General features: G+C 41.2%; 1 protein-coding gene across 1 annotated transcript in view; it reads right to left on the bottom strand.

Moving 5' to 3' along the window:
• Positions 1-25,637, bottom strand: part of KCNB2 (potassium voltage-gated channel subfamily B member 2) — a 195,908-nt gene extending 170,271 nt beyond the window's left edge. Inside the window, exons 1-2 of the mRNA XM_075743897.1 lie at positions 25,168-25,637; positions 9,378-10,062 (exon numbers count right to left, since the gene is read on the bottom strand). Of these exons, the coding sequence (XP_075600012.1) occupies positions 9,378-9,956 (579 nt within the window). The 5' untranslated portion in view covers positions 9,957-10,062; positions 25,168-25,637. The remainder of the gene's footprint in view (positions 1-9,377; positions 10,063-25,167) is intronic.
• Positions 25,638-26,061: the final 424 nt, after the last annotated feature.

Here is a 26,061-nt window from a genome sequence, read left to right on the forward strand (position 1 = left end):
GAGCGAAGACACTGAACTCTGGATAACAAATGTTCCCCAGCCTTCTGCAGTGGAGCTCACTACTGCCTTGGACAAAAAAAAATATCTCCCTTTAAGAGCTGTTTTGTGAAGAACTTTGCTCCTGTTGGACGTCTAATCAATTTGCCTTTTAGAGGCTAGAACAGAAAAGCTTAGATAATCCTAGAAGTTTTTTTTATTATTCCAATGAAGTGCCAGGTTTTAGGCAGGAGCTTAGGAGAACACAATACCATTTCCCATGAGCAGCAGGCATAAAAGGTTCTTGGTGATGACTGAACCTGAGCCTCAGAGATCAGGTAAGACTCGCCCAACCTCAGGAGTTCACTTTGTCATTCAGATAAAAATTTCCTCAGACTTCAGGTTTGCATCCCATGTTCTGGCTCCTGTCTTTCCTTACATTTTAGAAGAAATCCTGTATGCATATTCATAACAAGTAGCTACAAGATGACTTGAAAATTCAGCAAATATGATTCAGGCAGTTTGTAGGTGCTTAAGTACTGAGAGAAAACTACTGCTCTGATTGCCTCCATCATCTCACACATCTTCTCATTGTGCAATATTGTGAGTTAAAAAAAAAAAAAAAAAGCCCAGCTGTCAATATTACATATACTTACACGTAGGATATGCATGACCAAAAGCTCCAACAACCCCAAACACACTTTTTGGAAATAAGGGCTGGTTTGTCAATAGGTAGACTTAATGGTTACAGTGCCCAAGTATGCTTTTCAAAGACCATTTGGCCCTTTCAACTGCTGCCCAAAACCACTAGAAGACCTGTCTCAGGTATGGTACGTGGTATTCACTAACTCATGATGCCATAACGTTCACATAGAAAGGATACTGTACACTTAACCACACAACTTCAAATGTAAGGTTGCTGCCTGGGTCCCAACTGGTGCAAACCAAATCAACTTAAATGAAAATACACTTACTCCAACTGCAAACCTGGCCTTATTGCATGCCTTCCCAAAGAAAGAGTTGCCAAGGCATATAAAGAGCAGACTGTGGTGGCTTCATGGAAAGACTCTATTGGAATACTTCTTTGATCTCAAAGTCACTTTGAAACAGCTGTGCCAGTGTCACAGGCTTGTTTTCAATATTCTCTCAAAGGACCTGGGGTTCAGTGCTATGCGTCAAATATTCACATATCTTCATCAAATAGAAAACGCATGAGTCTGCCATATGTCATGATAAATACTGTGGCTTTTTTCTGAAACAAGTAACATGCAGAAATCTCTTTGGCTTCCTGGTCACTTGGGAGCAGTTTTCTGCTCTTCTAAATCTTGCAACAAAATCAGAGACTAAAAAAAAAAACAAAACACCAAACCAAAAAACCCAACCCCAAAAAAACCCTGAAAGGCCAGTTTGCAGGTTATCGTATAGATTTGTTATGTACTCAGCTTTGCAAAAGCAAGACGGAGCTTGTTCATCCAGACAGAAAGTGCAGCCCTTTGCTTCCAACAGACTTGGTCTGGATAACCCTTCAAATAACATCACCTTCACATCATTTAATTTATTAGTGTATCTCCCTGACATCTGATTGTTTCCAAGTATCTTACGTGAGAGAAGACAATGCACTGGCAGCTGCTTATGAAAGCACGGAACGGAAATGCAACATTTTTAGGACATATGATCTGCCTCCAGCTAAAGGGAAAGGCACAACACCCTGGTCTGTCCATTCAGGCATGACACAGCTTAAGTGACATGTCACAGCTGAAAATCCAGCTCATGAGATGCCTCTGACATTACTGAGGGGCATGCTGTAATGCACAAAACATTACCATCCTAACCAGAAATACTGCAGTACATATTTTAAAAGGTATATGCAATTGATGCTGGTCTATACTCAATTTATGGTAACACCTACAAAAGATAGGATATGAGCAGTGGTAAAAAAAAAAGTCACCGTAGAGTTAAATTGCCTTTCTAACTTCAGAAGGACACATGTGGCTGGGGTAAATTGCAATAATGCTCTCTACCCATTACAGCAAAGGATAGCTGTTCTCATGCACATTGGACCTGCTGGTAATTCACTGTAATCTCGTATATTCTAAATCCTAGCACGTTTCTCTGTGCAAGAGCTACTATGAGATCTGTGAACGGTGAACACAAGTCCAGGCTCACTCTAGTCAATACGTAATGGTGAACACAAGTGCAGGCTCACTCGAATCATTACGTTAAAACTTTGTTTTGCAAAATGTTACCAATTAGATCTTATTTCCAAATACAGGGAAAGGATTTCCCCAATTTTAAAAATAGTCATTCTTGCCTTTTTTCCCCCTGTAACAAGACTCATTGTGAGTCCTCTTTAATTTTCCTTAATGCATCCATAAAAACAGTGAAGCCCCTTCTCACAGCTCCAGCAAGGAAAGATCCTTTCCCTCTGTTCATACAATGAACGGGGATGTTCCCTGGTGCCAGTGCTTGATGCCAGCGACAGACTGTCTGAATATGACTCACTGCATCTCTGCCCCTGGCACTGCTTCCAAAATTTAAGCACCTGATTTACTGAGAATTAAGTGTCAATAATAAACAGGTCAGTTCAAAAGACGTTTTACTCATTTTATTCCAACAGTAGTTTTTAGTAAGTCCTTTTAATAAGTTTAAAGCAAGACCTTTCAGCACACCAGAGATAAGATCTCAGGGCTGGAGGGAACGCGTACGTACCTGAGGTATTAAACACCTCCGGAGCAAGACAGATCAGATGGTAGCTCTATTCCCATGATACCTAGGCTGACTAAAAATGCTGAATCATGGGTTAATGACACTTCATATAAGAAGTATAAAGAAGGTAAATAACCTTTTAATGACCAACTCAGCAGTGAGCATACACAAGCTCTTAAAACAAAATCAATTAACTACTGCCAGTCTACTGTGTTCCTTGATATAATATCTATTGAAAAAACAATATATTCACTTATCTTTCAAGGCATTAAAACACTTTAGTTATTAAATATGAATGACTAGGATCAAATATAATCTCTTTGTCTTACAGTCACATTGACTGACTTTATCATTTGGCACAAAAATAACTTCACCTTAAAAGCGAAGAGTGGTATAATAAGTGTCCTGGCCAGAAAGGATGGTGAGATGAAGATACATATTTATTACCAGTGACCATCCTCTGTGCTTTACCATAACTTAGTTTCAGCAGCCGTTTATCTTCGAAGTATTGGGAGCAACAATGCAAATTATAACATACCTGGTAGTACATTCAGATAAAGGCTTATAGCAGGATTTCCCCAAAAATAAGTTGAAACCAATGGTCAGAAGTTCAACCCACGTATCAGCTAGAAAATACCACGTATCTTCAACGGGTATTGTTATGCTCCAAGGTATACTGTATACAATACAAAAACCTGTGGGAATTAAAGCAGTACAAAAGCCATTCCTCACACTTTAAAAAAGAGAGTCTTAATCCTCTGTCATCTTCATCCTTGGTCTACAGTTAGAGGGGAAAGCACACAGAATACAAGCTTTTGTAGGGAGAAACATTAACAAAATCAGGATGACACAGAACACGTTAACCTAAAGTGAGAAAAGGACATAAGCAAGAAAAGTGTTTTGTTCATATCACATAACAAAGGATGTTAACAGAGGAAAAATTATTTCCTTCCCTTGAACACTTTAATATTCTTAGTGCAAACATTCAGCTGTTGACAGACACTTTTCTTATGTGTGATAGCTCTTCTTTGCAATACAACCAACCAGCTAAAAGTTTTCTTAAGATCTTCTGAGCATATATAATGTGTTCTTCAACCCAAAACGAACCAGTAGTACACTGTTAATTAAGGGTTCACCCCTGAATGAACACTGTGTGACAATCTAGGAGATAAAATATAAGGACCAGCAAAGGAATACTGAAATGTCTTTTATGACACTCATCTCTGTTCTGAAGTCATGCATAATGACTATCCTAATTTGCACTTACTCGAAGACCACTCTTAAGCTGCTCTACAAAGTCTAAATAGGCGTGAGAGTCAGTATGAATTACATATAAAAGAGACTTATAGAAACTAAGAATCCCCTAATGTATAATAGGTGTGTCCTCTCTTGGCAAGTCACTGTAGCAAGCCTAGCCATAATGCACCTGGTAGCCAAGTTTCAGTGTCCTGAATCTCCTCTTTCATGCTGCTTTTTTTTTTTTAAAGGAATTTTTTCACCTAGGGGATTAGTTACCAAATGCAGCACACAAACTCCTCACAATTTCCAGTCAGGCTTGGGATAATTATACCTTCTGTAATCCACAATCCACTAGTTAGCTGATAAATTAGTGTGCTTTTCACAAAGGAGGAATACTCATGTTACAGTCAGTAATGCAAAGCAAAAAAAAAACAAAACAAAAAAACCACACCCACCAAAAAAACCCCCAGAAAACAAACCTCAAGAAAAAAGAAATCAACAAAATAAAATAAGGACAAATGAGCCATGCAGTGAGACAGAATTACAGAGAACACTTTCAATCCCATCAGGTTTCACATAACTTTAAAGAAGGTAAACCCCATGCTGCAGAGCCACAAAGACCAATATTTTACCCTTCTGTGTATGTACATCAACAGGGGTTATGCAAAAAATCAAGGACAGAGTGTGACTGACTAGTAATTTTTTTAATGACTTAACTTATTTATACTACCTTTTATATTTGATCAGTTAATTGTCACACTGAGCTTTAAGGGAATATTTATGTGAGAAAGAATGACTTGCACAAGACCTGTAGAATCGAACACAACTGCACTCTAGCTATATCCAAAGGGCCAATCTGTGACATAAAATACCAAATGGAAAATCTGAGTGATATTTATTGATAATGTTACTGTAAGGTACTTAAAATTCTCTTGTAGATGAAAGGTGAATGGCAGACATAGGGCCTCCATTTCTCCTATATATTCCACTTATTTCTGAACTCATTCACTATATTTACAGTAGATCGCCTGTACTAGAAACATTCCATATTTATTTATGATTTAGTCCAAATGAGTTTCATCAATATAAAACAAGTGTGAGAAAAAAAACAGGCTCTTGGATTCTATAAACAAGAATGAAAGGAAGAGGTCCTGCATTAACACTTTGAAAGAAACATTAAATTTATATATTTTTGTTTGATTCACAGTCATTCCAAAGTAAGGCTTCTCTGATTTTAAGTGCGCTGCACAGAACAATATAACATAGATGTAGTTAGAAAGGCATTGGCTCAGCTAGGTTCATCCTTAATATCCCACTTCAGCAAGGTGCTGAACTGTAAGCACCTATGATACCCAGCTTCAGCCAATTCACATCCGCTGAAATCAATGCTCACTCTGGCATCTGTTGAAGACTTTCACACTACTAATGGTATAGTTTCATACTGCTGTTGGTCAGAGCTGCTACTGCTCTAAGGAAGCTGGTTTAGATCCAGAAACTGTAATTAGAAGACCAAATTACGACCTTTCTTTAACTTCCCATCCAAAAACTCCAAGATGAAAGACAAGGCTTTTAATGAGAAAAAATGAATGTACAGTAACCCCATTCTGGAGAAGGTCTATTCTGCTTCAGACCTCTTTGTCTTAAAGTTTCAAACTATGTTTTGTTTTGGTTTTGCTTCACTATGCATGTACAATAATTTTTTTTTCAAATGGAGTTTTCACAAAATACTGGTTACACAATAAGAAGAATTAAATGCCTGGTCTAAAAAATTCAGATGTTACTCTGGAATTGAATAATGCCAGACTCTCCCGAAATTCCGTGGCTTGGGGACCAGGCTTTGGGACTTCTTTGGGATGTAGAATACATAAAATTCCCATTCTGCCTAATTCACAGCACTGCTTCTCATTTCATATCACTGTGCATGTCTGAAATGGCCGAACCTCTGGACATCTTTGTCTTAATCCTACTTAAAAAGCTTATGAATGAGAACACAGGAAAATGGAGGCAAATCTGGTATTCCTCACTTAAAACCTCTACTGAGTTCACAGACAGTTTTGCTGAGGTGAGGACTAATCATAAACCACTGTGCCTGCTTTTACTAAAATTAAAAAAAAACCCTCACATAGTAAAGAGTGCCTGTATTGTGCAACAGTACTTGACCTATAATATTGCTTTCTTACTAGCTAACCATAGTTTTAATTTCTTGCCACACATTCTTCTTGTTCTCTCCTATTTATTGTCACAGATCCCGTAAAATACCTGCTGTTCATACGCTGTCACCTTGTTGTGTCTCACCTTGCTGTAGGCGAAGGCAGTGGCAAACCTTCGTTGACCTCGAAAGAAGCAGGATTTGTCCTGAGATGACTAATCCAAAGTGGGACTCCCCCTTAATTCAGTAAGCTTTGGATCAGACCTAGAAGGGATCTTAGCAGAATCAAGAAGTGGCAAGACACAGCCACAGACCGAAACCACACCTGAGTGTCTATCTCACATTCCTAATCTTTTACGTGAAAGGGATTACAAAGGAAGCCGTTCCTGTCAACTGCTTGGGTGCTGCGCAGGATCTGAATGATTGAACGGGCATCTGTAGGATAGCTATGTACACTGACATGTTTTCATCTCTTTCTCTGCAAGTTTGAAAGGGAGCAAATATTTGAATTCAAGGCTTCACAGTAATTTTGCCTCCTTTGGTTCCCAGCTTTCCACTCTTGAAATCCCACCATCCTTTCTACTCCTACAGAGGACCGAAGATGGTTCTGCCGCTTGTTTCAATGCAAACTAGCAACTTACCACATAACAGAACAAAAGACAAGAAATCTGAAAGGGATGTTATCCAACCACTTTAAATAAAACCTTGCCACAGAGCCTAACACAGCCTGTTATGGCTCCAGACTGTTTGAAAGTGCACCCAACTGATTCCGGTGTATCTTGTTTTCCACGCACTCCGCTTGTTTGCTTATGTTCCCCAAGCCTGAATGTGCCGCAACAGTTTTTCCTCTCCTTTATGTCATTCAGCCAAGTTTCTGCAGCCATCTATGAGATGCCATGGGTGTAAGTGATTATAATTTTGGCTCATACATGTATTTACAGGCTGAGGCTCGCTAGAGAGAGAAACCAAGTGCATATAATATGGCGACTTCCATCTGCTAGAATTGCAGAAATCACACCAAATGGCATTAATTTATACAGACGGCAATTGAAATAATGAAAACCATTGCAACATGTATACAAGTGGAATGTGAAAGTCCCTGTTGCAAGAAAGCATAGAACCGTAACATTCAATCAAACCAGGAGATGAGGGAAAAGGGAAATAAAAAGGTAAAAAATAAATATTTAGACACCTTGGGAAATAAAGAAATGGTCACTTTCATTTGCAAAACCTGAGGAGAAATCTGGCCTGAGGGGCCAAAGCAGGATTTTCTTAAAAGGCTGGAGTTGGCCTAACTCCTTTCAAGTACATCTATGACAAGGCACTGTAATCCATGAGAAGAGTTTGGTGAAAGGCAAGCACTTATGCAAGTTTAAACATCTTCTATTTCTGTATTTATCCACCAAGCAAAAGAATGATCAAATGCTAATCAGAGTCATAGGCAAAGGACAGAAGAATCAGTATTTTAGTTTTCTGTGTTGACTCCTACCTAGTCTTAGGAAAACACTAATTAAGCATGTGTCTCAAGCCCTATAGGCAATAGCCACCTCTTCTAAGTTAAAAAAAGAAAATGTGAAAAGATTCCACAAAAGCACACTCAGGTTTTCTCTCCCTTCAAATCTGCCTGCTGGGTATGGTGTGGGATGTAACTGAGGTCATCTCCAGCTCGCGCGCAGCATGTCCCAGTCGCGTGGCTCCACGAGGAGCTTCTCCTGGATGCAGTCAGGAGGAGGGGAGGTCTGTTTCAGACCGCATCAGCGATGTTTCGAACTGGTCCCTGACTCCTGCAGGCTGTGTAGCAGCTGTGTGACAAAAGTGCTGGGGGGGGCTGATGGATGCTAGCTTGTACCAGGGGATCGCAGTGTGTAACACAGCCTCCCTAAACCCTTTTTGGCACAATTTACGCCCATCTGCTTCCCCTCTGCTCCTTCTCCTGGAGAGGAACATATGGCCCAGAATATGTATCTCAGAAGCAGAAAATGTATTCACATCGTTTTCTAAAATATTCTGAATACCTTTTTCTCCTATAAGCTTTTATTCCAGTTATGAATCTTATATTCTGGCACAATACATAATTTTCTTTACAAAAGTAAGCCCTTGCTTAAACAGTTAGGCAGCCCACAATGAAAAACTAAAATTAAAAAAAAACCTGTGTATTGCACCTCAACAGTAAGAAGATGCTATTGCAAGGAAAATCTTTGTCAGGATTCTGGTTTTTGTACATTCCACCATCATATTTTAATACTTACCTTAGTCCAAAGGTGTTGCATCCAATAACAAATCAACAACAGAAGAAAATAAAGCCACAGTTAAGCTTAACATGAACATCTAAACACTGAACATTTTTACTCTGAGTGCTTCAAACTGGAGAAAAGCTTCCACAGTTTTCCTCACATTAAATAGAATGTCACATCACAAATAAAACAAGAAAGTTCCTCAAGAAGCAAGAAAATCTTTCTTTTAAATAGCAGTACCAACATCTGTGTGTGCAGTCCTGCTTCCCTAACAAGGGCAAACTTTTCCACTCCATCAATGAGACTGTGGCCAGTTTGCCTGTTTGAAGACAGCAGTACTGGAACAAGGCTTCATCTGAATGTTTCCTCATTTCTGCCTGAATATATACAAATGTTACATATACATATATGTATGTATGTGTGTGTGTATATATATAAAAAACCATGTATTTGTTTATATACATGCAAACATACAAATATATATGTATGTGTATATACATACGCTTTAATATTTTAAAACTTTTATACAGAACACTCTAACACTTAATTGCAAAAATGTAGTAGAAGAGAAAACATACTGCAATGCTTGAGCAATGTAAAACCATGCCAGATGGCAGCTGTTAATGCTATTCTTTGGTAACCTAGCCAGCACACCTTACGAGGCACCGATACCACACCTAGGCGATGCCTGCAACAGGACAAGTAGCAATACTGAAACATGTGTTTCCAATAACTAAATGCTTTTCTAACAGAAAAGTAGGTAGTGTTCTCTGGCTGTATTTTCATTGAAGAGTTTAATGTGAAGTCCATTAACAATCACATGGGTGTTTCTGATCATATACAACAAAAGTAAAGTGTAGCAGTTGCCTAAAATCAACTGAAGTCAACAGGATTCCTTCTGCTGATTTCAGTGGGGTTTAGGAAAGATTTGGGTGTATTCACTTCATGATGTGTAGATTTTTAGATTCTTCTTTTATCTATTTTAGTGAAAGTTGCTGATTCATGCATGTTAGATACATGGGTCATGAAGCTATTTTCTTCTGTCTTTGCATTAAGCATACTGTTTATCCTACCTTTGCTGCCACAGATGAGTTGGGTTTCTCCAGCAAGTCCCAGAGCTTCTTCCTTTTCTCTGGGCAGCAGGTATTATCAAACTCTTCCCCTTCTCTCTCTCGCATTGTCTCTGCCTCTCTCCTCAGCTCCTCATTCATCTGCTCTTTCTTTTGATGGTATCTTGCTTGACAGCAAGATTCTAAATATATCTCATCAATTCCCCAGTAATCAAGCTCCTGGCCAAAAGAAAGAGCACACATTTCTTCCATCATATGTAGTTTCCCTGTCCTGTAGAAATTCAAAATGGAAGTGAAAGCCCCTGGGTGTCGATCAAAAAAATATTCGTTTTCATTCAGATTATAGTCATCACATACTTCTAGTAGAGATTCATGAGTATTGCAGTCTCTGAGCTTTCCTAATCGTGTCCTTGGAAGTCTGTCCAAAGTCCTCCACAGCACTTCGTGGTTGAGCCCACCGACATTTATTTTAACCCTCCGTGAGCAGGCTTTGCTCCTAATGATCTCCACTGGTTCTGGAGGCAGAGAAAGGGTAGACCTTGAAGACTTTTTGTTGATCCCTGGTGGAGCCTTCTCAGCCATTCTGAAAATGATGCAGTTGTAACACCAGAGTCTTTGGTGGAATGAGCTTGGAGGCTAGAGATATTTGGGCAAAGTCCTCTTCAGATGGACAGCTCCATTCCTGAAGCTAAAAAAGACAAAAAATTAGAATATTGCAATGTAAAATACATTCCCCAACCTCTCTCTGTCTCTCTCCTTCCACGCTTTCATATGCAGATGAAAATTTAATGATGGTAATTTGCTCTCTCTACAGTGAGACTCTTTTGTGGTAGTATACAGAACCACTGGAACAACTGGAACAGCTAAGAGCACTACGTTTAAGCAAAGGAAAAATTTACTGAAATTTCTGCATTCATGAAAATCAACTGTGACGGTTTGTACAGAGGACTTGGTTTTCTGTTGTTTAGTTGTTTGGGTTTTTTTAAATCCGTTTCTGATGCAGCCATGTTAGCTTAATCCAACTACTTAGCAATTAATTTGTGAGGTGTGCTAATGGAAAGATTGTAGAGATATCCAGAAGGAAAAGTGAGGCAGAGGCTAGCTTCCCTTTTATTGAATAATTCAAATTTGGGAGATACATTCTGAAACTGAATAAAACAATTAGAGCATATCAAAATCTCCTGTGAAACCAAACTCCTTCCCTCCCCCTCCCAAGTCAAATCTTGATTTGCTCTATTATTTCATGGCCAAACGTTACTCACCAAACAATTCAGTTGCCATCCTGACAAGTCAAATTTTCTAGCACCAGAGAGTGCTGATTTCTCTCCAAATAGATCAAAAGAATCCTAACTCTTCTGCAGCCAGCTGAACAGTAATACGTGTTATATAGGCAAGGACTGCGCATACCGTTCCCTGGCTGCTCAGAAAGGCTCTTCTCTGTCCCACTTGTTCACCTGTTAAGTTGCTGCAGGGACATGATTGCATGACAGCAATCAGCAATCTGTTTTAATAATCCACAAGTGCATCCTCACTTATTGTGCCTAGTGCTTCAGTGAACTCCGAAGTGCAGCTGTTCGTCACCAAATTTGGAATATCAATACGAAACAGGAAGGAAATCCATCCACCACCTCTACTATGGTCAATTATCTGATACAGTGTTTAAATAATAACCTAGCAATGGTATCACGGCCCAAAGGGAAGAATATTAAGAATGCTTAGACAAGCTTCTCTTCTGAAGCAGGAAAGTCCTCCTTAATAATTTCCCTGAGTTGACATCTGCTCCTCCCGTTCTCTGCAAATCACCAATTCAACAGTCTGGTCTTTTTGGTTTTTGAAGTGAAATAACTCCAGCTTTAAAAAAAAACATTTGATGTGAACAAGAATTTGATCCTTCTTGCAGAGTAAGCATGAAGGCTGTGATGAGAGGGATTGTTACCTATAAATACACCAGGGGTAAACACCAGCGAAGGAGAAGGATTATTTGTACTAAAGGACCATGATGGCACAAGAACAAATGGGTACAAACTCACTATGAGAAAAGGTGGAAATTCGAAAGGGAATTAGAAGGTCACAAAGAACAGATCCTCACCAGAGCAGTGAGGATCTAGAACAGACCTTTACTAAAAGTACCAGGAAAACCAGAATTATTTCAGTGAGTCATCTGACATGCTTAAGACAGAATTGAATATGTTACTAGTATAAAATTAAAATTATTAGACCTCATTATATCTAAACTTTAAAAGTTCCTCCACCAACAGGTAAAGTAATAATAAGACTCGGCCACGTATGATACAGGTATTAACAGACTTCCACATCCAAAAACATCAGGGAAAAGGAAAATTACCCATCAGAGTAATATTTACATTTACAATTTTTTCTTGAGTGCATAACTCACTGTCTTGTTAACTCCCATCATGGCAACAGCCCAAAACACCACCTTGTTAGCAGTTTCACTGCCAAGCTGAATCTACTTCAAAAACACAAGGGCCAAAATATTCTGCCTCTTCCCATCCTGCCTCCAGCACGGCACTGTGAAGCTCCCTGCTGAGTTCCCCGTGCAACCCAGAGCACCTCTGTGCCTATTTACGTAAGGGTTTAAGCCTGTAACATTTACCTTCATTCATGAAAAAGATAATCTGATAACTTCACTTGCAAAGATAAATGTCATATCAAAATCAAAGCCCTGACATCAGTAGGTTTACATAATGTATATCCCTTTCTGTTGTGTTTGGTTTGTGTTTTGGTTTTTTTGTTCTTCACCATAGACTGATTTTTTCCTCTGGTTTTACCCTCCTCCTCATTGCCTTAGATGCAAGGGGAGGATGGGGGCACTTCTGAGAAGCGGGGGACTCAGGTCTTCACAAGGTCTCCTCACTTTAGCATCTCCTAGTGGTCTGTGATGCATTTATCAGTCTTCTGACAGAGACAACAACATAAACACTAAGCAGTTATGAGAGGATGTTTCTCCACAGAGGAAATATTTACAGCCTTTTTTGAAAAAATCCTTTTAGACTTTAATGCACAATGATGTTTCTCCTTTAAAGGATGTCTTACATAACAAAACACAAGAATTTAAGAAACTCATAGAGAGGTTCTGTCATTCTCCATGAAATCAGTCAAGTCTTCAGGCAATTTCTACAGAGGTTCACTAGTTTATTCACTATTGAATCCAGAGATTTCTTCTTTTTTTAATTAATATGTGTTCCCTAATATTAGCAATACTGAGTAAAACACAGCAGAAATCAAGCAGTTGTTGATTTGATTAATCTTAGGTTAACCGTATCATTTGCTTTTCTGATTACAAAAACTAAAGATATGCAAGACTGCACATTGTTTTAGCTTTTATGCAGTGCAGTTACCACACAGATTTGTTAAACAATGCAAAATTATAGTGTCACCAAGACTGGTCTAAAGCTGATAAAACATTTTCTGATTTGTCAGTATAATTATTGGTTGCATCTTCCTACTTGAGGAAACATGGCTTTTTTAAAAAGCTTTAAAAATCCTGGTTAACTGTGGTCATACTGAAGCCAGCAGTGAAACACCATTAAGTTTAATGTTGAGAAGACTGGTGCTATGTATGTACGTATGTACCAAGGGATGAACCAGCATTTACATGTTGCACTCTTGAAAAGATCAAAAATAAAATGCATTTTCCCAAATGAAGAATCTTGAAATGTGAGGGCTATTTCTTCCTTTTTTTTCAGACCTCCTTTCATTGAAATATATACAAGCAGTGGACTACATAACTTAAAAATTAAATTTTTTTAGTTTGCTTCCTACGTGCCTTTCTTCGCGCTTTCTGCTGATAATTTTTAAAAATTTCTTCCTGTGCAGCTTTTCCCCAAGCCTGGATTACAGAGCTTGTATTTAACTGTGTCTTTAACAACAATGTAATCAATAGGCTCTACTTCAACTACATAACATTTTTAACTTTATAATCCACATCATAAATTTCACACAAAATCACCAGATCTTTCATTATAACAAAATTAAGCACGTGAGGTTACGTTTATAATTCATTAAATAACCTTTCTGGATTTTAGCTACTGCAAGTAACTCTTCAGACACTGCATTTTTTGCCTTGAGAAGGCTCAAAATATCTTTCAGTTTAGTTTATTGCCTTAACTTTTCGGCTGTACACAAGTCCACCATGCACTCTGTCCACCACGGGCTAGTGAGAAATGTGACTACCCCTCGGGAGGCGGGCAACGCCTGCCTGCTGCTCACCGCCGCTGTGCAGCCATCAGTAGAGAAATATATAATAAGAGCAACTCCAGAGAAACCTCATATTCTTTCCTTGCAATAATAAAAGTCCTTTGTAGGAAAATACCTGTGATGTTGAATAAACCTCTTCCAAACTAAAGCCAGTTCTTTGCACTAAATGGAAGTTAAACGTGCAAAGACTGCTGCTCAAAGGGCTAGGGAAAGCCAGAAAGAAGGTTAAGTCTCTTCCCTCGCATCATATGCATATAGCTTTTAATGGTGTCATACCGCCACACCAGTTTCTTCTGCCCAAAGTGAATGGGTAATTATTTACCATTTCTTTTCATCTTTCTTGTTCAGTATTTGGCCTCTGATGTTATTCCAGGGTATATATCCCAGAGTTTCCCTTCTCAACATCACTGTTACTACCTTTGCTTTATAATGGAGAAATGAAGGTCATAGATGCCTGAAGTATACAATAATTTTGGCTGCTCAAACTGACATAGCTGCTTTTTTCAGAGTCCTTCGCATTTTTACCACATTTGATGGGCATGCCTACGTGAGCAGATTAAACCCTCAGGCAGAGGAACTCAGTCACTTGCACCATCACGTTGCCAGAGCATTGCCTGGCATGGCACGATTAGGACTCTCCCAAACAATTTGCAGGGATGACTGGAGAGTCAGCATGCTTCAAGGTCTGCCCTTAATAAGTGGTTTGTCCACATCCATCTGCTTTGGACCCCAGGTGAGTTTAACTGCACGCACAGAGGTCACCGTGCCAGCTGGCACAAGCAGCACCGGCCCCTGCCACGGACTGGCCCAGCATGTCCAAGACCCTGCATGTCCAAGACCCTGCTCCAAAGAGATTCACATCCAAGCTACTTTTGCACACCTTAGTCACAAACTTCCCTCCCAATCTTTGCCATACAAATTGCACCAAAGAAGGTGGAGATGCTACACCACATAAGCATGCTTCAGTGTTGGAGTGTGTCTTCCCTGTGCATTCAAAGCACTATGAGGAAAAAAGTATGTGGTAGATAAGACAAGGCTGTATCATAAGGCCCCCAGGAAAGGGAAGTAAATTTGCTTTGTTCTGACTTTTAAGAGACAAACACTTTCAATTTTCGTCAGAAGATGTCCTTTTGTCAAAACTTGTCAAGTTGTTTGCAAGGACAGATTGTAATAATTCATTTCCTTGCTTTGGAAACAAATGGAAGAAGTTTTCAGCATTTGTTGCAAGTCTGTCTTGAACATTTTTTAAACAAAATCTAGATTTCTGGTTCTAAATGTACTGATATTTTGTTTGGTTGGTTTTTTTTTTAAGGTTAAGAAAGCTCTGGATCAAAATGAGACATTTTGAAATTATTAAACAGAATAATTTAGGTGATCCCATTGAACATATTCTTTTTTTAGGTCTGGAAAATCTAAGATCAATGTTTTTTCCTTTTTCCCAGGCAAAAACGCTCACTGAAATCCAGAAAAATATGAGGACATAATTGTTGCATTGACTAGTTTGGCTATTAAAAAATGACTGATTAAAGTGTGACAAAAATCAGATTTGCATATAATGTCTGTATATAATGCAGATATCTAACACTTTCTGGAAAAAATAGCTTTAGCTTTTGGTAAGGATAATGTTGGGAAGTTCAGATCGGACATTAGGAGAAGGTTCTTCAGGGAGAGGGTGGACGGGCTCTCCAGGGAAGTGGTCACGGCACCAACCCTGTCAGAGTTCAAGGAGGGTCTGCACAGTGCTCTTAGTCATATTGTTTAGTTTTAGGTAGTCCTGTGAGGAGCAGGGAGTTGGACTCCATGATCCTTATGGGTCCCTTCCAACTGGAGATATTCTGTGCTCCTATGGTTCTATGATTCTAAAAAGCTTTTGAAAGCCTGTGCCCACCTCAGTGTCTGACTCTTGGAGCCTATAACCTGGGATATAGCAAGTTAATCAAGAAAAGACATAGCAAGTTAGTTGTGACAAACTAATAAATTTCTATTGAGTAAACATTTTTAGAGCTTTATATGGCAGCATATTTGATTGTATGATTCTAATTTTTCCAACTTCTACTGCGCTGTAATATCTCTGTTACCATATCTTAGCTATCAAATGTCTGTTCTTTGTTTCAAAATATGAAGACTTGCAGTTTCTTAATGGTGAGCTGTTGGATCTTTATTAATAGCATTCTCCCTTAATTTCATTTTTTTAAAAAAATGGCTGAGATGACAGCTAAAACTCTGAAGAAAAACACCCCACTCAAATGAGGTGCTCGTTATTCCATTTCCCACCTTTACAGAAGTCACACCTCATACAGTTAAGGATTGGCAAGCTGAAGGGAGGAAGTGTCAGGAAACATGTCAAAGTATTCCTGAGCATCGTGTGTACATCTCAGATTCACATCCATATGCAGGAACACATGCATACATGCACAGGAGAGAAGTAGCTGAGCTTTGAATGTCCAAACTACCAGTGATATCACTTGGGCTCAAGTCCTCAGAGTCAAGTGGCTGAAACCTCTTGAAGGGGCAACGATGGAGCCTGAGCCAGTCTCTCCTGTGACAGAGCTTCCCTGCGAGCAATGGCTGGCTCATGCCAGACCACAGCCATGGTCACAGCCATTGCTGGTGGGTGTCAGGGACTGTAAGGGAGCTAGGTCCTTCCACGAGCTACAACCAAATCACTCTGCTTACAGCTGTGGATGGGTTGGTCTATGGGAAGTAAGATCTTGCTTTAAGAATAAATTCTGCAAAACCAGCTCTTGGAGTGTTACTGTGGCTAACCGGTCTAAAACAATGATTATTTCTATTTCATAACAGACCTCACAGATGATTTATTTCTGGTATGTGAAAAATTAAACGTTGGCTGCATAAAGACTCAGAGATCTGCAGGAAACACTCGAAAAAGATGGGGCCTTTTATAGACGAACTTTTCAAATCAACTAAATCAGTCTGTCTGCTAACTCCCTGTTCTCACCATCTTGAGCGCAGAAGTGTCTTTTAGATGGATGAGCTGAACTTCACCAAGGAGCAGCAGACTCAGAGGCTTTATATATTCTCTAAAAGCCTTGGATAAGAAAAGCCAGACAGAAATAGGTAAGGAGACAGACGACAGAAAAAGAGGGAGAGTATAAAACGTTTGTAAAATCTTGCAGTCACACGAGCTGGGCAGTTTTGGCCTGAGTTTTCTAATTACCCCAATAGCACCTGCAATTATTTACTGGAGCTCTCACTCAAGGTAAAGCCTTGCGGGTGGGCCCCAGACTCCACTACAGGGGATGTGGACAACTTTACACCAAAAGACTATCTGGTCTTGACAACATTCAGTGTAATTTTACCTCAAGATTCGTACAGAATTTAGGGCTCAAGTGGCCTTTTTGAGTAAGACCTCACCGCATCTCTGGAGCTGAGAGCTGGGCTTGGAGGACCCCCTCAGACCGCACTGAGGTCTCCAGAGAGCAATGAACGTGGCTTCGTAGTCCATCCCAGCGCTGAATCAAGATCACTACCAGCCTTTATTTCAGACCAGCTCTGGGTCTCTGCCTTTCCTTATTAGCAACATTCCGCTGTTGGTGCTTGTCACAAGTGTGGCTATGTGATCCTTACAAAACAATCCTGATGCGTTCCTGCTCGGTTGACAAAAACAGTTGCATTTCCATTGCAGTCCAGGTTGAAGCATCTCTTGCTTAGGATGTAATTGCCTGTGGTGTCTGCACTTTACTATTTATGTTTACAATTGGTTGCTAAGGGCTGAGTTATTGCTTTCGCCAAAGATACTGTCTTTCACTGCATATTTAGCTTTCCCTGGAAATTTCAGAGGGGATGAGCTGTCACAGAGAAGTACAGGGCCGAATGGCAGATCATTTTCTTTAATTTCAAACAACCAGATATTACAGAAATGTGATTATGTAAGATCCTCATTTCAGGGCTAAATCAGACTACATATTTATATCCCGGCTAGCACTCTGGATCCACAGTTTTGATTGGTGCTTCCGTACAATTCTTTGAGAATGTACAGATATTATATATACAGGATACAGTAATAGTAGTAAATACATTAATATTAATAAATTAGAGCTTTAAATTGCAATTTATTCATCCACTACTTTATTTCTTTTTCTAATTGCATTGCAGTGCATTAAGATGATGGAGGAGATTGTCAACACGTCATTTGTTCTTTGAGGATGTACTATTGTAACCAGTTGTCCTAAAACAATTAGTTTAGGGCTTTTCTAAACATGTTATCTTCTATAACCCTTCAATCTTCCACTGCTCCCTACCAATAACATTGCTGCCAACTAGCTGAAAGCACTGAAGAACTTCACAGATGGCTTTTTGTTCTCCTGAACAAAAACTTGCACAGTGTAATACAGAATAATGATTTTAGGTTTCTAGGCAGGGAAATATTACACAATATATAATATCATACTATATACATAGAGAATGATGTCTGAAGCAACGAGGCACATTGAGAAGGGTCAGATTTTATCTCTCTTTGAATGAAACTGCATCCAAAATTCTGGCTGTAGCACTTTATCCAGAATCCAAGTATAATGTTTGAATTTTCTAATAGAGGATAAACATGCAACCCCATCATCCTAGATCTACAATTAAGGAAAGCATAGTCATATTATTAAGTAACTTCTTTGGAAATGAAAACATTTGGGTTCAATTTCTGCTTCTGTCAAAAATTTCATTTTGAATGCTTTTAACTGTTTGCTGATTCAGTCAAGGAAAATGGTAGGCCTAGACCTACCTAGACAACAGATAGAAGAGATGTGGCCAGAGATTTCAGTTTGAGATGGGCAAATTTACTCAGGAGATTCCTGTCTCAAACCAGTGACTCTACCCAGCCAGAGCACAGGCTATGTTCCTCTCTCTGGTGCTTCACAGCACTGAAGCTGGAAGGCATGAATCAAGGCTTTGATTTTTGGGGGACTCTATTCTGACAAGTGCCTTTGTACACAGCTGGAAATGTCCCCCAGGTCATAGCATCAGCAAGTCTCCACAAAAAGCTTTTATCATTAAAAATTAAGACAAATTACAGCCTAGGTTTGATTCTGGAGAATCCAGCCCTTCAATATTTTGATGTATTAAACTATGGAATGCCTCAAAAAAACCCCCAACCTACTACTATAAATTGTCGCACGGGGCCTATGACAACCTGTCATCTTATTTTGCCCGTATAAGAGAAGCAGTCATCCAGAAAGCAGAAAATGCTGATTCCCATCCTTGTCTAAGGTGTTTTTGTTCCATATCCCGCACAAAGGTACAGCTGGTTTGGGGATTGGGTAAGGGAGTGATGTTCTTGGGAACGCCAGTTTAACACTGCAGAGATTTTTAGTCCTACCATGAATGGAGACGGCGTAAGTTTTGGAACATGGAACATCAAGCCTAAAAGCAGCTGATACCAGGAGTATTGGTATTTTTGACCCTCAAATTGACCTGATAATAGAAAAAAGTGAGGACTCACTATCATGCACAGCCCCATGCTACTGTTGCTGTAATTCTGAAATCAAGACAGGCTAAAAGGAAAACTGCCACTATAAATTAATTTATTTACCTCTGTCAAGCCAAAATGTATTTTTAAAAGCCACAGCATCCTCTTAAAAAATGTGCTTCATCAGAGCCATTTGTTCAGAGTTTCTAATATTATACACACAAGACCCGAGTTCAAAGAAGGGTGTGGGAACCTCTAAGGCACGATCAACACGATACTTCACGGTCAGAAAGAAGATATGCTGAACTCCCATCCAGACCCACTGCATAGTCAGGATCAAAAGGGACACAACTCACCCACATGATATTCTAAGTTTGAAAACCTCCTCTTCTAAGAGGCACATAAAACACAGCCCTTCAGAAGAACTGAACAAGGTCTACTCTTTTCAAACTACACCTTGAGGTGGTGGTAGGAACCCACTGACGTAATTGCCTAGTTATTAAACATTCACCCAGGGACCACATTCATCCCTGGGGACTCAAACCTGTGGTTTATATTTTGCAGGCTACTGCTGCTACCAGTAATCCCCAGAATGGCTGCAGGGATGGAGACCACCCTCCCCGTTCCTACTGAGCAAGAATGAGTGTGCCTGCGCTCGAAAAGCGCCCGGCATGAGTCTGTAGCTGAGGGGTATGAGCAATCCTTTGGTTGGGGGAATCTTGGATTACAAGAGGCAAAATATTTGTTTGCATCATGTTTAATCTAAGAACGGCCTAAAAGCTTGATTTCCTGCTTCTCCATGAAGCAGGAACTTAACCACAAGGCTACTGAACAAAAGCCAAACATTTTTGCTTCTGCTACGTGATCTATAAATATGTCCTCGTTTTCAGAGCAGCCAAACATTTTCATCCAGCAGCTAAACATTCTTTAGTTCAAGGGGAGCACAAGATACCAGCACTGCTAGAGCTACGTTAATGAAAATGCCTAAACAGGGACTAAAGTGGCTATCGGTACCCAGGCTAGTCCTGAATATAAAGGCAAGCACAAGGCCTACCCAGCTAAGAAGTGTGCTCTATGATGTCAGCAATAATGAGAATGAAGAAAGCATGAGATGGAAATATTCTAGAAGGCAAGACCTTCTAGATGGCACTACTGTCAAGGTAGATCAACTTTGTGTGCTATTAAGCTCAGCTACCACTGGATGAGCACATACAATAGTGTCATTCATAGCTTTGTGATTTCAAGGATAATTGGGCCAGTTCACTGTTTTGAGTCTGCTAAGATACATTAGCAGGTTTCTTCTAGCTGCTGCAGCATACCAGCACTTTCTGCTCAAACTGACCCAGGAACTCTCTGATACATTCAAATTTACACTAAATGTGTGGCCATAAATTATAGCAGGATTATTCAGTCATCTGAGAGCACATCGAGCTGAGATGAGGTCATCAACCTTCTAGGTAAAACAAGACCTCAGACTTTAAGACAGCAAAAGACACACCTGAAAGCTCTGTAGAAAGCAGCATTATGACCTCATTTTGAGTTGTTGAGTTTGGTTGTAATTTTTATCTCTATATATTCAAAATATCGCTAATTTTCTAGAAGTTAACTATTGATGAGGTACTGTGAAAAGCTATTTTATGAACTGCCTTGAGATGTCTTATTAACGCTCTGAGGCAAATTTATTCTGTATTTGGACTGTACTGCCATAATTGATTTCTATTTCTTAACTTGTTAGGCAATCAGGGGGAGAAGCTCATCTCCAGTGTCATCAAAGAAGATTACGTTTGAGAGCTTTGTTCAGTTAATTATCAGCACAGCTTTGCGTTCATTTCCTCGTTACATGGTTTTAACTAAAGAGCTGATGTTTATTTCCTAACAAGCTAACACCCGAATATGATGGCAGCATGAAGGATACCCTGCAACAGCAAGCATGACTTCCCCGGGAGAAGCACTGACCCGCATAGAGGCTTCTCCTGTATCACGTGCCGGTGCTGTGATGACAGAGCTGCTCGGCCACTCCACCTAGGCTCGGACTGTATCTGCCCTTGCGCAATTTCACAGTGTCCCACGGTCCTCCTGTCATAGTATTAGGAGAGGTAAATTGGTAGATTGCCATTGCTCCTTGTAAAGACTACAACAGCCTACTCCTAAATACTCAGAGCTGCATTATGCCAGCGTGACATATATTATTTATTAGCTAATAGATTGTTGGTTCTGACTCTCTTGCTGCTGCTGCCAGCAGTGATGCTACTGACTACTCTTTATAGTCATCCGGAGGAGGAATAGGGCCGTATAGAAGCCAGACACCTAAGGCACAGCTGATCTGCCATTACGGCTAAATATAGATTTCCTGCATTAGAAACAAATAAATTAAAAATCCCACAGGTTTTAGTGACCTAAGACTTTTCCATTACTGTTTCCATATTGCTCATGCGGTCACCATAATCTATGAAAAAGTATGTTCAAAATAATATTCATTATTTACTGATGATGCAGTTAACATCATCATACTTGCATGCTGGTGAAAAAAGTAGCTCCTCAGTTTAAAAACTGCTCAGTTTACTCCAGCCCTCCAGCCTTGGAAGAAAACAATATATTGCACAGTGAATGAAACTTCAGGAGGATGCTAATGTGCGACTTGCACTGAAGTTTCTGCACGCACTCTAACGAGCACTGGGAAGGACAAAAAGCAAACTGGCCTTTCCAGTCCTTTGAGTTTTCATGGAGAATACAGTTTTAAGCTTAATAGATTTTAAGTATCTTGACTGATGCATATTATATCTAAGGCTTTTATGGTATGTAGTGATCTGGGAAGCTATACTGGGCCTGTCTTTATACCTATAGTTAACCAAGGTAAGAAACTTCCAAGTTTTATTCAATAAAAAACTGAGTTGTTCAACTTCTCTGTTCATTTTTTATATTTAATCATACGATTTAATATATGCATTTTACTTAGATTGAATTTGAGCATCACTAAGCAATCTATTTATTATAGCATGCAATATGATATCTAAAATCACATAATACACAAGAAAAATATCAAAATAATGAAATTCTTTCCAAATCCTTTCCATATAGCCAACAAATTACAGATTAAAAAAATAGGAAGCTATAGGATTGCAGAAAAATCTACATTTACAATAGAAAAAAATCTAGTCTATAACGTCCCGAGCAATGTATTTTCACAGTATCCCAAAGAACACTGTTGTACTTCTTAGAGATCTCTGCAATAAAAAATTGGAAAGTTTATTTTGATTTACAGTTAAAATTATCATTAGGAAGTGAACACTCATTTCTACCCACTAAAATGTGAGTTAAAACAACATGTCCCAGTGATTCACTATAAAATCCAAGAAATTAAATACCCAGTGCCACTACCTCAGCAATAACCATAAGAGAAACATGCTCGTTACTTGTGAGAAATAAAAAAACATTTTCTCTTAGGACACTCACATCCTGGTAAGAGTAGAAACAGCACAACTCAACAAAGTAAACAACAGCCTGTTTTTATGGTGCATTCAAGTTTATAATACTCAGACACCTATTAAGTAAAAAACCTTATTTCTAAACATGAAAAAAATTTCCTATAGCAATACTATAGAAAAAGGGAAAGTCGTTTCAGAGGCGATTGTTATTTAACTCCAAGAGCTGTGAGCATACTGTTGCTGGGTCAGAAGGTATTATGCAATAACATGACGAGTTAATAGAAATGACCCCTGCAAATATCCAAAAAATTCATTTTTAGAATGCGTGTATGTCTGCTGTGATGAAGCTGAAGTGGCTCGCAACTTCAAGCGCTTCCCTTTCTGGCTCCCGGCTTTCCCTGCTGGGCTCTGCCTGTCGGGAGGAGCAGGTTTGTCCTCTGGAAGAGCACATGCCTTCAGAAGGGTCTGCAGTGGGATCCCACAGCGCTGCAGCGCTCCCAGTCACTGCCCCCTTCTTCAGATACCTCATCTCGCATTCACTAAGACTCCTTTCCTCTAAACCATCCAGACTTGAGACCAGACAGCCCCTCCCCAGCATGCTGTTTATGTAAGAACAACATACAGAGTAAAAGACGGACTGAAATGTCCTCCAGCAGGTAGCTTTAAATATAGTAGTGCCATGAAAAATATTTTACCTGCGCACGTAATGACATGAAGTTCAAGGAAGTCACATAAGATCAAGATTTTCTTCTAAAAGTCACAGTTGCAAGCTGTTTGGCAAAATCCCAAATGTTGGCAAGAAAGCTATCGCAAATCTCAACTCCTCGCCTTGCCTTGAATGGCAAGCCAGAATTTGCCAATTAACTTGCACTTAGAAAAAAAGGCTGAGCATGAATAAATAAATACATATGATATGTCATCGTTACGGCAACGGGACATTTCAAAATGCTGAAGCCAATGGAAATGCTCAGACTGAAGCATGCTGCTCCAAGCAGCACTTCTCCCTCATGTCGAGCTGAAGATGTTTTTGATTTTACTGTCTGCATATGTCTGAATGAGGCCAACCTGCTGAGCCCCAGTGACAGCGTCCAGCCGAGAAAGAAGAGAGGCGAGAGCAATTCGAACGCTGTTGCAAGAGCTGCCTGTGGAAGCATCATTTAAAAAAAACCAAACAACGCCACAACAAGGCAGCTGCGAGTTCCAATACGGCTGAGTGAGGAGACGGTTTATCAGTTGTTGTTTGAATGGAAAAGACAGTAGCGTTAAGAACCAGCAACAAACTTTTTTATGCGTACTGCACTTCATCTCTCTGGGAAAGATTCCCAGAGCTTTGCTAGTACATCTCAGGTGATCACAGAGCAAACAAATCTCACAAGCGGCATGTACTGACGGACCCTGCTCCCCTGAAAGTTTCCAGTGAAACTCCCTGGGAGGAGGATCACGCCTCAGGCTTGGTAGGACGTCTAGTTTCTCAGACCTTGCCCAGCCTCTAAGGCTCGGTGCTAGCTCTGCACTAACTGGGGTACCACTCGCCAGCTGAGCAAGCTTGGAACTCCTTGTGATTTTAAAGCAAAACCTCACCAGACAGGCTTTCCCACTCCCAAGCCCGTCCAGCCTCGCTGCTATCCTTTCTCTTCTAAACCAATCCTGGCAGCTCTTCAGAGCTACAGGATAGGGTCACTGAAATCCTTCGCTTAGGTGTCCTTTTAATAGCAAGGTCTTGATGACTATGTATTTCCTAAGGAATGTTTCCTCCACCTGATGCTACTGACACTTCCCTTTTTACATAAACATTTAAAAAGTGACAATTCTGGCAGTGATGCTAGAGATGGTCTCATCTGAATTGAAATGTCCAAGAAACTGCAAATATACTGCTTATTTTTATCTTAATCATTATGTAACTTGAGTTGAATGAAGTCCAAGACCTACTATAAATATGGACAGTACATACATAGGGTATAAACAAAGGTCTATCTTCACACGGGCAGTGAAATTCTGATATAAGAAACACACTGAATGGTTTGTAGAAACCACGTAGTGAACATGCCCGTTTATACTTAGGTTTTTAAATCTAGGGGAGTGACAGCATGCTACGTATCTACAGAAAGAATATATGCCAGTATATTTTAGACTAGCACAATGCTACAGTTTTCTTTTTTGACAGAGGGGATTTTTCAGTCCCCGGGTACACAGGGTAATTCAAATGACAGCTATCTACCGAGAAGGCTGAGGTTTTGTACCATCAGGTTCCCACAAGCGCTATTAGAGCATCGGAAACAAATGACGAGCCTTTATCTTTAAAGCTCACCCACGGCAGGAGGTAGAATACTACGAAATGTCATTTCCCCCCCCCCCTCCCTTTAGCAGCTCTGAAGGAACAAAAACACAAGCCACGGTTTCCAAAGCGCTCCAACGTGAGGGCTGCATTATCTCCCTCAAACTGATCCGAGCAGCCGGGGAGAAACCCCCTGTGTCCGTCCGGCCCCACGCCCGAGGGGCGCTCCCCGCGCCGGGGCCGCCGCTGCGCAGCGAAGCGAAGCGCGCCCGGGGCTCCCCGCGGGAAAGCCGGGCTCCCGTCCGGCCCGGGCAGCCTTGCAACTCTCATCAGTGCGAGAGGCGTGGATGACTCGGTCTCTAAAAAAAAAAAAAAAAAACAACAACCCAAACAAAACCCCCAAATAAAACCGACAGGCAGCCCTCGGCGGAGGAGAGATGCCCGTCCGCTTACCTTGCTCCGCGGGCGCCCGGGGCACCGCCGGGGGCTGGAGGAGGGATTCCCCGGCGCTGGCAGGGGCTGCTCGGGCTTCCCCGGGCAGTGCGCGGCCGCCAAAGCCACGGCGAGAGATTTGTTTTGGTCGCTCTTTCCCGGGGAGGGTTTTGCTCTACATTCCCGGCTCCACATCACCGCCCCCCCCGGCACGGAGAGGACTGGGGGTGGAAAAACCACGGCAAAGGCATCTCCCTCCTACCCCCGGGGATGAAAAGCCGCCGAACAAGCAGCGCGGCGAGCGGCTGGGGTGGCGGGCGGAGGGGGGGCCGGGGAGGGGGATAAAAGCCGAGCCCGCGCTGCCCTCGCCCCGCTGTAATCCCCGGCTGCATGCGAGCTGCCGGCTGCCGGCGCGGCCGCCCGTGTCTGCGGCTGTGCGCGGCGGCGGCGGCGGCGGGGGGGCACGGCCGCTCCCGGCCGGGGCACGCGGGGCGCCCCCCGCCCCCCCCCCCGCGCCCCCCGCGCCGCGCCGCCCCCCGCCCGGTTGCGCGCACACCCGCGCACCGCGCCCGCGCAAGCTCCTCGCTCCCCTGCCCGGGCGGGGTGTGCGCGCACACGCAGTACCCCCCATTCAGGGGGTGCACACACACGCACCCCCCGCATTAACCCCAGGCGGGGGATGTACACACCCCCCCCTGTACCCCTGCCCACGCAGAGGATGCACACACCACGCATGCACATGCATGCACACACACAACCCACACTGCCCCCCCCTCCCCAGGCAGGGGATGCACTCACACACACACACACACACACAACCCACACTAACCCCCCCCAGGCAGGGCATGCACACACACACACATGCACACACACAAGCCACACACCCCCACCAGGCAGGGGATGCACGCACACGCA

The sequence above is a fragment of the Balearica regulorum genome, chromosome 2 (genome assembly GCF_011004875.1).
Source record: "Balearica regulorum gibbericeps isolate bBalReg1 chromosome 2, bBalReg1.pri, whole genome shotgun sequence".
NCBI lineage: Eukaryota > Metazoa > Chordata > Aves > Gruiformes > Gruidae > Balearica > Balearica regulorum.